Raw genomic sequence first — 18,604 nt, 5'->3', positions numbered from 1 at the left:
ACACTTTGGCCTTCATTAGAAACCACTAAATGAATGTCTTCAGGATAAATGATATCAGGCACTGTGTAGCCTTCATTAGAAACCACTGAATGAATGTCTTCAGGATAAATGATACCAGGCACTGCGGCCTTCATTAGAACTCAATAAATTAAAGAATTCAGGATAAATTATATCAGACACTGTTTTTCTCAGGAGTTTTCTGCCATGGACCTTGACACCCCCAAGCTAGTACTGTTTCTTAAAGGTGAACCTATCATGAGGACAGAAAGGTGTGCTGTAAGGTATGTGCAGCTTACATGTAGGTATAAGGTCCCTTCTCCACCAGCGCTGGACGGGCACCCTGCTCCACCACCTCCTGGGGGTTTTGCACGTCAAAGAACCAGAACTGCCTGTACAAGGGTGCCGGCGATGACGCCCAGTTTTCGTACGCCGGCGTGCCGGGCTCGATGACAGCCTCCTAAACCCCCACAGAGACTATTTTTAACAAGAATAAAGGCTGCCAGCACCCCCGCTGAAGCATGAAACTGCAGATGGCGGCAACATTTGCTTTTGGAGCACATGTTTGAAGACAACGTGTCCTCCAGATGGCATCGGTAAACCGCCGCCGGTTCCCCACCTTGATCCCCCAAAAAGCGCCGTACCTTCTTGACGGTCGTCTCGATGATGTTGTTCCCCACCGGGATCAGGATGCCTCCCAACAGGGCCACCACAGCCCCAATGACGGCGCCGGCGATCAGCCCGCACCTGGCGTTACAGCAGGACTCCATGGCAGCGGGTGTGTGCCTGCCTCCGTCTGCCTGACTCTGTCTCCGGGTTGGCTGTCACCGGGGCGTGAAGCTGCAGAGAGCGAGCGCGGACAGAGCCTGAAGCCTCAGCAGTGTGCACGGGGCCAGGTGCAGGTGTGCACCTTATACCTGTCATGGAAGGGTCAACGTTCAGGCGCCCTTATCAGCCATAAACGGTTGAAAGGTTGACGGAGGAGTTGCACCAACATCTTTCCTCCAAACACTTTGCACTGCCATTTAAATGTGCTTATCTATTGCATATTATATGGAGGCATTATTGTCCTTTTAGCCTAATCGCATAATGCTACCCTTTACTCCCTTAGGACACATTTATTTTGCTGTCGTTGCTGAGAAAAAATATTTATTTTGGTGGCTGGATTGTTAATTGGACGATCTTGCAGGACGTTACAGTTGCCACTTGGGGGCAGTGTCAATCCCCTTTTTGCATGCATGATGGACCCTGTGTATTTCATGGTGTCATTTTAAAGTTAAAGGCCTACTGAAATGAGATTTTCTTATTTAAACGGGGATAGCAGGTCCATTCTATGTGTCATACTTGATCATCTCGAGATATTGCCATATTTTTGCTGAAAGGATTTAGTAGAGAACATCCACGATAATCAATCAATCAATCAATGTTTATTTATATAGCCCCAAATCACAAATGTCTCAAAGGACTGCACAAATCATTACGACTACAACATCCTCGGAAGAACCCACAAAAGGGCAAGGAAAACTCACACCCAGTGGGCAGGGAGAATTCACATCCAGTGGGACGCCAGTGACAATGCTGACTATGAGAAACCTTGGAGAGGACCTCAGATGTGGGCAACCCCCCCCCCTCTAGGGGACCGAAAGCAATGGATGTCGAGCGGGTCTAACATGATACTGTGAAAGTTCAATCCATAGTGGCTCCAACACAGCAGCGAGAGTCCCGTCCACAGGAAACCATCTCAAGCGGATCAGCAGCGTAGAGATGTCCCCAACCGATACAGGCGAGCGGTCCATCCTGGGTCCCGACGAGCGGTCCATCCTGGGTCTCGACTCTGGACAGCCAGTACTTCATCCATGGTCATTGGACCACAAGGGAGGGGGGGACATAGGAGAAAGAAAAGAAGCGGCAGATCAACTGGTCTAAAAAGGTCTATTTAAAGGCTAGAGTATACAGATGAGTTTTAAGGTGAGACTTAAATGCTTGCAACTTTGCAAGTTTGCAACTTTTGGTGCTGATAAAAAAAACATCACCTTTACCGGAAGTCGCAGCCGATGACGTCACTCGTGTGAGGGCTCCTCACATTCTCACATTGTTTGTAATGGGAGCCTCCAACAAAAAGAGCTATTCGGACCGAGAAAACGACAATTTCCCCATTAATTTGAGCGAGTCCATGGTTCTCGCCCGGAAAAGGGTGGAGTGCCATCTCCGGGTTGGGGAGGAGACCCTGCCCCAAGTGGAGGAGTTCAAGTACCTAGGAGTCTTGTTCACGAGTGAGGGAAGAGTGGATCGTGAGATCGACAGGCGGATCGGTGCGGCGTCTTCAGTAATGCGGACGTTGTACCGGTCCGTTGTGGTGAAGAAGGAGCTGAGCCGGAAGGCAAAGCTCTCAATTTACCGGTCGATCTACGTTCCCATCCTCACCTATGGTCATGAGCTTTGGGTCATGACCGAAAGGATAAGATCACGGGTACAAGCGGCCGAAATGAGTTTCCTCCACCGTGTGGCGGGGCTCTCCCTTAGAGATAGGGTGAGAAGCTCTGCCATCCGGGAGGAACTCAAAGTAAACCCAGGAAGCCTCGGGATCCCCCGGTAAGAGCTAGACAAAGTGGCTGGGGAGAGGGAAGTCTGGGTTTCCCTGCTTAGGGTGCTGCCCCCGCGACCCGACCTCGGATAAGCAGAAGATGATGGATGGATGGATGAAAGATTCGTGGCTGAGGATATTGATAGCGAATGACTAGAAATAAAGTTTTAAAAAAAAAAGGCGATTGCATTGTGAGCGATTCAGATATTTTTAGACACATTTACTAGGATAATTCTGGAAGATCCCTTATCTGCTTATTGTTTTAATAGTGTTTTAGTGAGATTTTAATAATAATAATAAAAATAATGGATTAGATTTATATCGCGCGTTTCTATTGGGCGGCATAGCTCGGTTGGTAGAGTGGCCGTGCCAGCAACTTGAGGGTTGCAGGTTCGATTCCCGCTTGTGCCATCCTAGTCACTGCCGTTGTGTCCTTGGGCAAGACGCTTTACCCACCTGCTCCCAGTGCCACCCACACTGGTTTAAATGTAACTTAGATATTGGGTTTCACTATGTAAAGCGCTTTGAGTCACTTGAGTAAAGCGCTATATAAATATAATTCACTTCACTATTGTTAGATACTCAAAGCGCTCACAGAGAAGTAGGACTCAACATACATTCACACCTGGTGGTGGTAAGCTACATCTGTAGCCACAGCTGCCCTGGGGTAGACTGACGGAAGCGTGGCTGCCAGTTTGCGGCACCGAGGGCAAGGGTGAAGTGTCCTGCCCAAGGACACAACGGCAGCGATTTCGATGTCAATAGGTAGGAAGCGAACCTGCAACCCTCAGGTTTCTGGCACGGCCGCGCTAACCACTACGCCATGCCGCCCCTGTTTTTAAAGATTGTAAAGACATGCCTCGAGGTCGGATGGCTGCGGTGAACACGCAATGTCTCAGAGAGAAGCCGAGGAGCCAAGCTCACAGCTGCCTTTTTTGACATGACAGCTGCTGCAAGACGACGAATAATCCATTGATGTCTCCGGTAAGATATATATCACAATTTCCCCATCCAAAAACTTGCTGGTTGACGTAGAGAAACATGTTCGCTTGACCGCTCTGTGTTAAAAACAAAGAAACACCGGCTGTGTCTCGGTGCTAAATCCACCGCTTTCCACCAACAGCATTCTTCTTTGACGTCTCCATTATTAATTGAACAAATTGCAAAAGATTCAGCAACACAGATGTCCAAATTACTGTGTAATTACGCCATGAACAGAAACGACTTTTAGCTGTGTTTGGTGCAGCGCTAATATTTCCTTACAGTCTGTGACGTCACGCGTACACGTCATCATTCCGCAACGTTTTCAACAAGAAACTTGCGGGAAATTTAAAATTGTAATTTAGTAAACTAAAAAGGCCGTATTGGCATGTGTTGTAATGTTAATATTTCATCATTGATATATAAACTATCAGACTGCGTGGTCGCTAGTAGTGGCTTTCAGTAGGCCTTTAAAGTACAAATGATAGTCACACATACTAGGTGTGGTGAAATTTGTCCTCTGCATTTGAACCATCCCCTTGTTCACCCCCTGGGAGGTGAGGGGAGCAGTGAGCAGAAGCGGTGCCGCTCCTGAGAATCATTTTTTGGCGATTTAACCCCCAATTTCCAATTTTTGATGCTGAGTGCCAAGCAGGGAGGTAATGGGTCCCATTTTTATAGTCTTTGGTGTGACTCGGCTCTTCAGTGAATTATGTATTATTACCAGGGCTGCCAAATGTAAGGCATTAACTCATGTAATTATTCACCAAAAAATTGCATTATTCAAGTAGAAACACGGAATAATCATGCGATTTCGGGTGGCCATGCATGGTCGAATGGTTTATTTCGACGTTGCACTGCCATTTAAAAATGTCATTTTAACAAATGAATTATTTGACAACGCTAATTATTGCATGCTCTTTGTTATCTTGTTTGCTTGTTAGAAATGATGACATTTAACACATAAAGTGAACAAACTACCATGAAGAAGTAGTATGTCGTTTATCCCACCTTTGTTTGGACATCTTTAGCAAAAAAAAAAACAACGTTTGGTGTACTTTTATGTAACTTTATCAAGCATGCGCCAAATAAACTTCACCACTTTGTTGTGCATTTTTAATTATGTAATTAGAGATTTCCGTATGTGCTATTTTTTTTCATAGTAACTTAAAGGCCTACTGAAAGCCACTACTACCCACCATGCAGTCTGATAGTTTATATATCAATGATGAAATATTAACATTGCAACACATGCCAATACGGCCTTTTTAGTTGACTAAATTGCTATTTTAAATAGAACATGCTTTGATAGCTCTATCTGCAGGACAGAAAGAGAACTGCAGCTTTGAATCCAGCCAGCAGAGGGCGCCACTTCAATTAATTCACTCAACCTTTTTCAGCAGGAAGATGCTGTGACATTGTACATTTATATACTTTTTAACTTTTGTATCTTTACCTACAAGACTGTTCAGAATTTCTGTGAAACAGCAGAGTTATATGAAAAAAAAACTTAAGTGCGGAAAGTCCTTTCAATACAGTGTAAAAAAGAAAACAAAAACAAACAAAAAAAACTTGCAGCTTGGTCGCCAAAATCTAACTGTAAAATATGTGCTGCCTTTTTTACTGTAAATCAAAATACGACATGTTATTTTTGTGGTAAAATTCTGACTGATTTTTTAGTATTTTGCCATAAAATGTTCTGACCTTTACAGTGTAATACAGCAAATGTAAAAACGGTACCACTGTTATTTTTTACGGTAAAAGTCTATTTTACTGTTTTACTGTTAAAACAGTGAATTACTGTAAACTGAAAAACGGTACCACTTTTATATTTAATTTTTAACTGTCCATCTTCTTCCGCTTATCCGAGGTCGGGTCACGGGGGCAGCAGCCTAAGCAGGGAAGCCCATACTTCCCTCTCCCCAGCCATTTCGTCCAGCTCCTGCCGGGGGATCCTGAGGCGTTCCCAGGCCAGCCGGGAGACATAGTCTTCCCAACGTGTCCTGGGTATTACCTGTGGCCTCCTACCGGTCGGACGTGCCCAAGGGAGGTGTTCGGGTGGCATCTTGACCAGATGCCGAACCACCTCATCTGGCTCCTCTCGATGTGGAGGAGCAGCGGCTTTACTTTGAGTTCCTCCCGGATGGCAGAGCTTCTCACCCTATCTCTAAGGGAGAGCCCCGCCACCCGGCGGAGGAAACTCATTTCGGCCGCTTGTATCCGTGATCTGGTCCTTTCGGTCATATAAAGCTCATGACCATAGGTGAGGATGGGAACGTACATCGACCAGTAAATTGAGACTTTTGCTTCCGGCTGAAATCCTTCTTCACCTCAACGGATTGATACAGCGTCTGCATTACTGAAGACACCGTACCGATCCGCCTGTTGCTCTCACGATCCACTTTTCCCTCACTCGTGAACAATACTCCGAGGTACTTGAACTCCTCCACTTGGGGCAGGGTCTCCTCCCCAACCCGGGGATGGCACTCCACCCTTTTCCGGGCGAGAACCATGGACTCGGACTTGGAAGTGCTGATTCCCATCCCAGTCGCTTCACACTCGGCTGCAAACCGATCCACCTGAGGATCCTGGCCAGATGAAGCCATCAGGACCACATCATCCTGAAGGAATCAATAAAGTACTATCTATCTATCTATCTATCTGCAAAAAGCAGAGACCTAACTAGATACCCTCATTCATTTAATTGATAGATGGATGAACGGAATTTTGCAAATGCTGTCAGTTATCAATGTAAAATCCACAGGCGTTTTTTACAGTGCATTACAGTAAATGCAAAAATCGGCACTATTGTTATTTTTACCGTGAAATTCTGGCGTCTGGTCCCTGAGCTCTCAGTATTTTACCGTGAAATCTACAGTTATAGTTGTTGTTTTTGGGGTTTTTTTGCAAATATATTTCATAGAATTTTACAGTTAAAATCCCATTTGACGGGCTTCACGGTGGAAGAGGGGTTAGTGCGTCTGCCTCACAATACGAAGGTCCTGCAGTCCTGGGTTCAAATCCAGGCTCGGGATCTTTCTGTGTGGAGTTTGCATGTTCTCCCCGTGAATGCATGGGTTCCCTCCGGGGATGCACCTGGGGATTGGTTGATTGGCAACACTAAATTGGCCCTAGTGTGTGAATGTGAGTGTGAATGTTGTCTGTCTATCTGTGTTGGCCCTGCGATGAGGTGGCGACTTGTCCAGGGTGTACCCCGCCTTCCGCCCGATTGTAGCTGAGATAGGCGCCAGCGCCCCCCGCGACCCCGAAAGGGAATAAGCGGTAGAAAATGGATGGATGGATGGAATCCCATTTGACAGTCATACTTTGCTCACGCAGACCCTTCATACAGGCACACATCCACTCATACACACTCACATACACACTTAAGGAGTGAGGTGCACTTGAAGTTTAACAACTCAAGATTTAAAGTATAGAGATTATTAGAAAAAATCACCTCCCGAGAACCTCTCCACCGTTCACACTTAAAAAAGGAAGAAGAAAAGTCACAGGGCTTGATCAGATGCAAAAAAAAACTACAAAATAAAAAGTCACACCAAAAAAAACGCAAGTAGACCGTGACAAAACCACACAAAAAAGCAATAGTAGCGTGGGATCAATACAAAAAATAATAACAATAATTAAAGCTGCAAGCAGCGATGGACGGGACCGACTTTTGCTGGTGTTTCCTGCCTTTTATCCATTAAACATATCTTTACCCTCCCGTTACCTACCTTTCCTGCATCCTGGGGTCACACTGGTGCTTCTTTTTGTCACCCATAATGTTTGAAAAAAGGTGACAGGTTTTTACAAAACATTTTTTTGAAGGGGTAATTGCCAACTTCCTGTTGATTTTTGCTGAGGGTTGTCGATTATTAAAATGTAGGTCTAAGTGAGACCTACATAGAGGTTTTTGTTTCATGTCTCTTCGACATTCCTACCGGAAGTTACAAGCAGTTGTGTCTGTGTTTTCTTCCGAGGAGCAGTTTTGTCTGTTTTTTATTCCAAGGGGGCGCTAGAGCGCAATTTAGAGGTTTTTTTTTGTTTGTTTTTTTATTAGATTGCAATTTTCACCAGTGTGTGTGTCCAGTTTGGTGAGTTTTGAAGCATTTTAAGGGGGTCAAATTACAGCGCAAAGAGGCACAAATGTCATTTTTTAGTAAAATTTAGTTTTGAAGGGGTTTTTGCCAACTTCCTGTTGATTCACTGTATGCTGAAGGAAGTCACTGTATGAAATCTAGGTCTAAGTTAGACCTACATAGAGGTTTTTGTTTCATGTCTCTTCGACATTCCTACCGGAAGTTACAAGCAGTTTTGTCTGTTTTCTTCCTGGGAGCAGTTTTGTCTGTGTTCTATTCCTAGGGGGCGCTGGAGCGCAATTTAGAGTTTTTTTTGTTGTTGTTGTTTTTTTATTAGATCGCAATTTTCGCCAGTGTGTGTGTCCAGTTTGGTGAGTTTTGAAGCATTTTAAGGGGGTCAAATTACAGCGCAAAGAGGCACAAATGACATTTTTTTGTAAAATTTTGTTTTGAAGGGGTTTTTGCCAACTTCCTGTTGATTTACTGTACGCTGAAGGAAGTCACTGTATGAAATCTAGGTCTAAGTGAGACCTACATAGAGGTTTTTGTTTCATGTCTCTTCGACATTCCTACCGGAAGTTACAAGCAGTTTTGTCTGTGTTTTCTTCCTGGGAGCAGTTTTGTCTGTGTTCTATTCCTAGGGGGCGCTGGAGCGCAATTTAGAGTTTTTTTTGTTGTTGTTGTTTTTTTATTAGATCGCAATTTTCGCCAGTGTGTGTGTCCAGTTTGGTGAGTTTTGAAGCATTTTAAGGGGGTCAAATTACAGCGCAAAGAGGCACAAATGACATTTTTTTGTAAAATTTTGTTTTGAAGGGGTTTTTGCCAACTTCCTGTTGATTTACTGTACGCTGAAGGAAGTCACTGTATGAAATCTAGGTCTAAGTGAGACCTACATAGAGGTTTTTGTTTCATGTCTCTTCGACATTCCTACCGGAAGTTACAAGCAGTTGTGTCTGTGTTTTCTTCCTGGGAGCAGTTTTGTCTGTGTTCTATTCCTAGGGGGCGCTAGAGCGCAATTTAGAGGTTTTTTTTGTTGTTGTTGTTTTTTTATTGGATCGCAATTTTCGCCAGTGTGTGTGTCCAGTTTGGTGAGTTTTGAAGCATTTTAAGGGGGTCAAATTACAGCGCAAAGAGGCACAAATTACATTTTTTTGTAAAATTTAGTTTTGAAGGGGTTTTTGCCAACTTCCTGTTGATTTACTGTACGCTGAAGGAAGTCACTGTATGAAATCTAGGTCTAAGTTAGACCTACATAGAGGTGTTTGTTTCATGTCTGTACGACATTCCTAACGGAAGTTACAAGCAGTTTTGTCTGGGTTTTTTCCTAGGGGGCGCTAGAGCGCAATTTTGAGTTTTGGGGTTTGGTTTTTTTATTAGATAGCAAAGTTTGCCATACCGATGTGTGTGTAAATTTTGGTCAAACTACAGCACGAAGGTGCGTAATAATAATAATAATAAACAAAAAATTGGCCCTAGTGTGTGAATGTGAGTGTGAATTTTGTCTGTCTATCTGTGTTGGCCCTGTGATAAGGTGGCGACTTGTCCAGGGTGTACCCCGCCTTCTGCCCAATTGTAGCTGAGATAGGTGCCAGCACCCCCCGCGACCCCCCCCCAAAAAAGGGAATAAGCGGTAGAAAATGGATAATAATAATAATAATAATAATAATAATAATAAAACCTTAGAAATACAATAGGATCCTCTGTCCCAAAAGGACATTTGGTTCCTAATAATAAAGAAAGAATAAAACCTTACAGATACAATAAGGTCCTCTGTCCAAATGGGACTTCGGTCCCTAATAAAAAAGGAATACAACTTGAAAAAAGAAAAGGCAAAATGTTTAAATGTCTATAAGTTATAATTATATATATTTTATATGTCAGTAAAGGTTTCCAGGTTAGTTCCCATTTGTTCATACATGCAGAGTTTATAAATCTTATTTTTTTCAAGAGTTTTTACATTCACAAGTTCATTTAACCAGGTCCTGAAGTTGGGTGCAGACGGGGTTTTCCACTCTTTGAGAATGAGTTTTTGGCCCAAACTGTCCTGAGAATTAACACAGCTGTAATATATTTTGCAAGTTTTTGTGTTTCTGAAGACCACCCGGACAAGTTTTCTCTGATATACCTCCGAGTAAAATAATTGGACATTCCCAAAACGAATGAGACAGTGATCCTTCAGCTGATTCACATTCATCCCAAAGTGGAGATGTATCAGGATAAAATTAGAAATTTACATTGTTTGTTTTTACAGTACTTCACTGTAAATCGAAAAACAGTACCAATTGTATTTTCTTGTTAAAATTCTGGCTGCCAGTTTTTTACTCTGAAATCCAAAATCGTTTTTACAGTGCATGACTGGGATTTGAAAAAGGGTGCCACTGTTATTTTCACAATGACATTCTGGCAACTGGGCTGCCAGTATTTTACTGTAAAATCTATGGTTATTTGTTTCTACAGCACAAATATAAAAACGGCACCATTTTTATTTTCACGGTAAAATTCTAGCGAATGAGCTACCAAAAAAATCAACTGACTTTTTCACAGTAAAATTAAGTGACATGTTTCCTTAAAGGGGAACATTATCAGCAGACCTATGTAAGCGTCAATATATACCTTGACTTTTTCACGTAAAATTAAGTGACATATTTCCTTAAAGGGGAACATTATCAGCAGACCTATGTAAGCGTCAATATATACCTTGATGTTGCAGAAAAAAGACCATATGTTTTTTTTAACCGATTTCCGAACTCTAAATGGGTGAATTTTGGCGAATTAACGCCTTTCTGTTTAGCCCTCTTGTAGCGATGACGTCAGTACGTGACGTTGCCTAGGTAAGAAAGTCGCCATTTTCATTTTCTCAAACACATTACAAACACCGGGTCTCAGCTCTGTTATTTTCCATTTTTTCGACTATTTTTTGGAACCTTGGAGACGTCATGCCTCGTCGGTGTGTTGTCGGAGGGTGTAACAACACTAACAGGGAGGGATTCAAGTTGCACCACTGGCCCGAAGATGCGAAAGTGGCAAGAAATCTGCCGCCAGACCCCATCGAATGTGCCTGAGTTTCTGCACATTTTACCGGCGATGCTAAGACAGACATGGCACAGAGATGTATGGATAACCTTCAGATACATTTGCAACGATGAAGTCAACAAAATCACAAAGGTGAGTTTTGTTGATGTTGTTGACTTATGTGCTAATCAGACATATTTGGTCGCGGCGTGACTGCCAGCTAATCAATGCTAACATGCTATTTAGGCTATAGCTGTATGTACATTTGAAACTATATTACGTTTCCTTCCATCCACATTTAATCCGAAAAAAACACTCACCAATCGACGGATTTAAGTTGCTCCAGTGTCACAAGATGCGAAAGTCCTGATCGTTTGGTCCGCACATTTTACCGGCGATGCTAACGCAGCTATTCGGCCATGCTATGGCTATGAATAGCGTCAATAGCTATTCGCTCAATAGCTTCAGTGTCTTCTTCAATACTTTCATACTCCAACCTTCCGTTTCAATACATGCGTAATCTGTTGAATCGCTTAAGCCGCTGAAATCCGAGTCTGAATCCGAGCTAATGTCGCTATATCTTGCTGTGCTAGTCGCCATTGTTTGTTTACATTGGCAGCACTGTGTGACGTCACAGGGAAATGAACAGTGGCTTCGAGAGAGCGAAAATAAGGCACTTTTAAGCTTTTTTTAGGGATATTCCGGGACCGGTAAAATTTTGATAAAAACTTCAAAAAATACAACAAGCCACTGGGAACTGATTTTTATTGTTTTTAACCCTTTTGAAATTGTGATAATGTTCCCCTTTAAGGAGATGGATTGATTGATTGATTGATTGATTGATTGATTGATTGATTGATTGAAACTTTTATCAGTAGATTGCACAGTTCAGTACATATTCCGTACAATTGACCACTAAATGGTAACACCAGAATAAGTTTTTCAACTTGTTTAAGTCGGGGTCCACGTTAAACCATTCATGGTACAAGACAGTAATTTGAACTTCTATCCTAAAAGAAACATGAAAGAAGATGTTTTTATAACATGACCTCTTACTGTGACAGAACTATTTGAATGAACTTCATCTCCATCCTCATGAAACAGGACTTATGTTGTTTTGTGTGCTCTTGAACATGTAAAAACTGCACAAACAAGACATGAAGTGGTTTTGTGTCATGCTGCTGGTGAATCAAATGTTCTTGTGCATTAAATCCATCCATCCATTTTCTATCAATCAATCAATGATTATTTATATAGCCCTAAATCACAAATGTCTCAAAAGACTGCACAAACCACTACGACTACGACATCCTCGGAAGAACCCACATAAGGGCAAGGAAAACTCACACCCAGTGGGACGTCGGTGACAATGATGACTATGAGAACCTTGGAGAGTACCCTTAGGGGACCGAAAGCAATGGATGTCGAGCGTCTCTAACATGATACTGTGAAAGTTCAATCCATAGTGGATCCAACACAGCCGCGAGAGTTCAGTTCAAAGCGGATCCAAGACAGCAGCGAGAGTCCTGTCCACAAGAAACCATCCCAAGCGGAGTCGGATCAGCAGCGTAGAGATGTCCCCAACCGATACACAGGCGAGCGGTCCATCCTGGGTCCCGACGAGCAGTCCATCCTGGGTCCCGACTCTGGACAGCCAGTACTTCATCCATGGCCATCGGACCGGACCCCTTCCACAAGGGAGGTGGGTGGGACAGAGGAGAAAAAGAAAAGAAGCGGCAGATCAACTGGTCTAAAAAGGGAGTCTATTTAAAGGCTAGAGTATACAGATGAGTTTTAAGATGAGACTTAAATGCTTCTACTGAGGTAGCATCTCGAACTGTTACCGGGAGGGCATTCCAGAGTACTGGAGCCCGAACGGAAAACGCTCTATAGCCCGCAGACTTTTTTTGGGGCTTTGGGAATCACTAATAAGCCGGAGTCCTTTGAACGCAGATTTCTTGCCAGGACATATGGTACAATACAATCGGCCTACCACTTGTCCCTTCTGGGGTGGCGGGGGGGTCGCTGGAGCCTATCTGAGCTGCATTCGGGCGGTAGGCGGGGTACACCCTGGACAAGTCGCCACCTCATCGCAGGGCCTTGTACATTTATTTGACTTTCAATACAGGGCAGCGCGGTGGAGCAGTGGTTACGCCGTCTTGCAGCGCCGAAACACAGAGCACACACACACTGTTTTGGTTTCTAAGAATTGTTTTGGGCTGAAAAGCAGAACAAAAGTGCCACCGACCAACAACCTTTGGACACACTGTTGACTTTGTGCATGACACCGGTTCAATTATTTAAAGCACAAACAATGAGTGTGTACACGAGTCCAACAAGGACATTGCTACTTGTTTGGTTCCCATAGCAACCTACTGGACATTCATCTTTTAATGTTACATTGTCAAAAAAGTATAACGTATCTTACCATTACCATGAATTGATTAACGTGGACCCCGACTTAAACAAGTTGAAAAACTTATTCTGGTGTTACCATTTGGTGGTCAATTGTACGGAATATGTACTGTACTGTGCAATCTACTAATACATGTTTCAATCAATCTCAGGTCTCTTATTACATAGTTTATTTTAAGCACGTGTTACATTAGATAATAGAACATGTCTGAAAAGGAGTAGAAATAAGGAAGCAGATTGTTTTTATCATTAGCTTCTTGTTAAACATATGTGAACACTTTATATTGTATTCAAATACTACTAAGTTAGTATGATGGCACAGCTGTACTATTTAAATGTATTTAATTTTAGCTTCTTGTAAAAAAAAAATATTTATATATATATATTAGGGCTGCGAATCTTTGGGTGTCCCACGATTCGATTCAATATCGATTCTTGGGGTCGCGATTCGATTATTTATCGATTTTTTTCGATTCAACGTGGTTCTCGATTCAGAAATGACATTTTTCCATTCAAAACGATTCTGTATTCATTCAATACATAAGATTTCAGCGGGATCTGCTGACATGCTAGCAGAGTAGTAGATTTTTTTATAGAAAAAAGCTTTTATATTTGTAAAGGACAATGTTTTATCAACTGATTGTAATAATGTAAATTTGTTTCAACTATTAAACGAACAAAAATATGACTTATTTTATCTTTGTGAAAACATTGGACACAGTGTGTTGTCAAGTTTATGAGATGCCATGCAAGTGTAAGCCACTGTGACACTATTGTTATTTATTTTTATTTTTATAAATGTCTAATGATAATGTCAATGAGGGATTTTTAATCACTGCTATGCTGAAATTGTAACTAATATTGATACTGTTGTTGATAATATTCATTTTTGTTTCCCTTCTTTTGGTTTGTTCCGTGTCGTGTTTGTGTCTTCTCTCAATTGCTCTGTTGTTTGCAGTTCTGAGTGTTGCTGGGTCAGGTTTGGGTTTGGAATCGGATTGCATTGTTATGGTATTGCTGTGTATTGGTTTGTTGGAGGGCTTAACGGTGGAAAAGGGGTTACTGTGTCTGCCTCACAATACGAAGGTCCTGCAGTCCTGGGTTCAATCCCAGTTTGCATGTTCTCCCCGTGAATGCGTGGGTTCCCTCCGGGTACTCCGGCTTCCTCCCACCTCCAAAGACATGCACCTGGGGATAGGTTGATTGGCAACACTAAATTGGCCCTAGTGTGTGAATGTGAGTGTGAATGTTGTCTGTCTATCTGTGTTGGCCCTGCGATGAGGTGGCGACTTGTCCAGGGTGTACCCCGCCTTCCGCCCGATTGTAGCTGAGATAAAAGGGAATAAGCGGTAGTAAATGGATGGATGGATGGTTTGTTGGATTGATTAAAAAAAAAAATCAATTAAAAAAAAAAGAGAATCGATTCTGAATCGCACAACGTGAGAATCGCGATTCGTATTCGAATCGATTTTTCCCCACACCCCTAATAAATAAATATATATATATATATATATATATATCCATCCATCCATCCATTTTCTACCACTTATTCCCTTTCGGGGTCGCGGGGGGCGCTGGCGCCTATCTCAGCTACAATCGGGCGGAAGGCAGGGTACACCCTGGACAAGTCGCCACCTCATCGCAGGGCCAACACAGATAGACAGACAACATTCACACTCACATTCACACACTAGGGACCATTTAGTGTTGCCAATCAACCTATCCCCAGGTGCATGTCTTTGGAAGTGGGAGGAAGCCGGAGTACCCGGAGGGAACCCACGCATTCACGGGGAGAACATGCAAACTCCACACAGAAAGATCCCGAGCCTGGATTTGAACCCACGACTGCAGGAACTTCGTATTGTGAGGCAGACGCACTAACCCCTCTGCCACCGTGAAGCCTTATATATATATATATTAATCATATTTAAATAGTTTAGTACAGGGGTAGGGAACCTATGGCTCTAGAGCCAGATGTGGCTCTTTTGATGACTGCATCTGGCTCTCGGATAAATCTGAGCTGACATTGCTTGACAGGATAAGTAATGAATAATTCCACTTCTAATCACAGTGTTAAAAATAACGTTCAAAATATAAAACATTCTCATGCTTTTTTTATGTTCAAGAAGTTGCGTTAATGGTAAGAAGTAATTTATTTATTATCGGTTAGTGTGGGGCTTGCCCTCCTTGGGGTTCTTCAAACCACCAAGAGCCTGTTTTAGGGTTAAAATATTGTTTTGTTTTATTTTTCTCTCAGTTGTTTCCCAGCAATTGTCTTTTTCTCTTTCGTCCTCACTCGCGCTCTGGCTCCAGCCTCAATCCCGTCTCTCCTCCTGGCTGCTGCTTATAACAGAGCGACAGGTGATTAGATAACAAGGCCCAAGTGGGCCATCTACGCACCTGTCGCTGATTTCGAGGCTGGTCCTGGCAACATCCCGCTTTGCTGCAGGCCCGCAGGCCACGCCCCCTCCACAGTTAACTTCATTTAATACAAAGAATAAGAGACATATTATACTCTGGAAATGTTGGTCTTACTTAAAAATGCACGTGTTTAGTTGTGTTCAGTGTTAAAAAAAATATTATATGGCTCTTAGGGGAATACATTTCAAAATATTTGGCTTCTTGGCTCTCTTAGCCAAAAAGGTTACCGACCCCTGGTTTAGTATGTTTAATGTTCGTGTTATCATGAATTGCGTAAGTAAAGTTCTAGGATGTTTGAACCGCCTTGAGCATTTCGTTTCAAAATAAACTTACGGCTACAATTGCTTGCGTCTTCCCCCTGTCAAGAAAGTCGCCTTAATGTGACGTCTAACGTGGCTATCCCTTCTCAACATCAAACATTACAGAGAGCATAATGGCAATTTAATGAAGTTGTTACGTGAAAAAAAGCACGATTGCATAAACAATGATGATGATCGCAGGCTTTTTTTTTTATTCTGAAGCAACCCGGAAAAGTGTGTGTATTTCCGGTTGCTGAACAGAAGCGCGAAGTTGCCCATCGCTCACAACCGCAACGTATGGCGGCGAGAGAGGATCTCTACCCCGCCTGATGAGCTCCATTTCGGATACCACCTCTTGAGTATCCCCGCGGGCCGTGAAAAGACCCTTTTTTTTTTTTTGGTTTAAAAAAAAAAAAAAAAAAGGAGTCCACATCCTCTCACCAGGACATCGACCGTGTGAGGGGTTTTATCGAAGAAAGGGCGTGAGTGTAGTCAGCAGTGGATGTGTTAGTGAGGACATTTAAACAGCACCTGGCCAGGATGGGCTGCACGCTGAGCACCGAGGACAAGGCGGCGGTGGAGAGAAGCAAGATGATCGACAAGAACCTGCGGGACGACGGCGAGAAGGCGGCCCGGGAGGTCAAGCTGCTGCTGCTGGGTAAGTAAAGGCCGGTGCGAGCGGCTCGGTGGGCGGCGGCGAGGCAGGCGAGCTACGCCCTCGTTGACCATGATGAGCCACGTCGAGGGGATTCATTTTTGTCATTTTTTACATCGTTCTTTTTTTTGGCGAACTTCCATTTTGATAACTTTGAGCGCAGTATGTCCGACAAAAGTTGTTTGTAGTCCGGTAGAAGACAGTAATCATCAACTGGCGGCACGCGGGCCAAATGTCGCTCATTAATGACGTCACACTATTGTGATTGATTGATACTTTTATTAGTAGATTGCACAGTTCAGTACATATTCCGTACAATCGACCACAAAATGGTAACACCAGAATAAGTTTTTCAACTTGTCCACGTCCGCGACCTCAGTTCAAAACGAGGGAGCAGTCGACAAAGGGTTTTGTTTTTAAATAAATAAATGATAAATGGGTTGTACTTGTATAGCGCTTTTCTACCTTCAAGGTACTCAAAGCGCTTTGACACTACTTCCACATTTACCCATTCACACACTGATGGAGGGAGCTGCCATGCAAGGCGCTCACCAGCAGCCATCAGGAGCAAGGGTGAAGTGTCTTACTCAGGACACAACGGACGTGACGAGGTTGGTACTAAGTGGGGATTGAACCAGGGACCCTCGGGTTGCACGCGGCCACTCTTCCACTGCGCCACGCCGTCCCGTTTTTCAAACATAATGTCTTTGACTAGCATTTCCGCAGTAGTTATTTAAAGGGGAACATTATTACAATTTCAGAAGGGTTAAAACCAATACAAATCAGTACATCTACTTTGAGACAAGAGCAATGGGGGATGCAAAGTTGTTAATGGTTTGAATTCATATCCAACAATTGTGAGAACGACTTTTTATCGTCAATATCGGCTGCTGAGTTTCATTTTTTTAATGTTTTCTGCTGGGGGTGTGCCTCCGCATTTTATCAATTATCACAATTTCAGAAGGGTTAAAACCAATAAAAATCAGTTCTCAGTGGCTTATTTTAATTTTCGAAGTTTTTTCCAAAATTCTACCAATCTTGGAATATCCCGAAAAAAGGCTTTAAAGTGCCTGATTTTCGCTATCTGTAAATCCACCGTCCATTTTCCTGTGACGTCATCTAGCGATGCCAATACAAACAACGTGGCGGTTAGCACAGCAAGATATAGCGACATTAGCTCGGATTCAGACTCGGATTTCAGCGGTTTAAGCGATTCAACAGATTACGCATGTATTGAAACGGATGGTTGGAGTGTGGAGGCAGATAGGGAATACGAAATTGAAGAAGAAACTGAAGCTATTGAGCAAATAGCTATTGAAGCTATTCGGCGATCGCCTTCTAACCGACGATTGCATCTTTTGACCACTGGAGCAACTTAAATCCCTCGATTGGTAAGTGTTTGTATGGCATTAAATGTGTGTGGAGGGAAAGGCTGGATGCAAATATAGCTACAAATGTACATACAGCAAGCCTAAATAGCCTGTTAGCATCGATTAGCTGGCGGTCATGCCGCGACCAAACATGTCTGATTAGTACATAAGTCAATTACATCAACAAAACTCACCTTTGTGATTTCGTTGACTTTATCGTTGGAAATGCATCTGCTTTGAGTGTCGCAGGATATCCACACGTTTCTCTGTGCCCTGTCTGTCGTAGCATTGCCGGTAAAATGTGCAGAACAAACGAGGGACTTTCGCATCTTTTGACACTGGTGCAACTTGTATCCGTCGATTGGTATGTGTTTGTTTGGCATTACATGTGGGTGGAGGGAAAGGCTGGATGCAAATATAGCTACAAATGAGGCATAACGATGCAATATGTACATACAGCTAGCCTGAATAGCATGTTAGCATCGATTAGCATGCCGTGCTAATCGATGCACACTCCACGTAAATCAACTTGAATCCGTCCCTGATCGTGTTGTTACACCCTCCGACAACACACCGACGTGGCTTGATGTCTCCAAGGTACGGCAAACAGTCGAAAAACGGAAAATAACAGAGCTGATTTGACTCGGTGTTTGTAATGTGTTTGAGAAAATGGCAGATTGATCTATGTGACGTCATCGCTCCGAGAGCGAATAATAGAGGCATTTAATTAGTCAAAATGAACACATTTAGAGTTCGGAAACCGGTTAAAAAAATATATGGTCTTTTTTCTG

The 18,604-nt window shown here is 43.1% G+C and overlaps 2 protein-coding genes across 3 annotated transcripts in view; one reads left to right on the top strand and one right to left on the bottom strand.

Moving 5' to 3' along the window:
- cd36 (CD36 molecule (thrombospondin receptor)) overlaps positions 1-868 on the bottom strand; it is a 39,513-nt gene extending 38,645 nt beyond the window's left edge. The window contains exons 1-2 of the mRNA XM_061911848.1: positions 642-868; positions 297-457 (exon numbers count right to left, since the gene is read on the bottom strand). Of these exons, the coding sequence (XP_061767832.1) occupies positions 297-457; positions 642-767 (287 nt within the window). The 5' untranslated portion in view covers positions 768-868. The remainder of the gene's footprint in view (positions 1-296; positions 458-641) is intronic.
- A 15,175-nt stretch (positions 869-16,043) lies between these two features.
- Positions 16,044-18,604, top strand: part of gnai1 (guanine nucleotide binding protein (G protein), alpha inhibiting activity polypeptide 1) — a 48,602-nt gene continuing 46,041 nt past the window's right edge. The window contains exon 1 of one of the 2 annotated variants that reach the window (XM_061911989.1): positions 16,044-16,446. In XM_061911989.1, the coding sequence (XP_061767973.1) occupies positions 16,329-16,446 (118 nt within the window). In that variant the 5' untranslated portion in view covers positions 16,044-16,328. The remainder of the gene's footprint in view (positions 16,447-18,604) is intronic. The other variant, XM_061911990.1, reaches the window with a different exon arrangement.

Source organism: Nerophis ophidion, linkage group LG10 (assembly GCF_033978795.1).
Source record: "Nerophis ophidion isolate RoL-2023_Sa linkage group LG10, RoL_Noph_v1.0, whole genome shotgun sequence".
Classification (NCBI taxonomy): Eukaryota; Metazoa; Chordata; class Actinopteri; order Syngnathiformes; family Syngnathidae; genus Nerophis; species Nerophis ophidion.
This window is presented reverse-complemented; position numbering and strand designations above follow the sequence as displayed.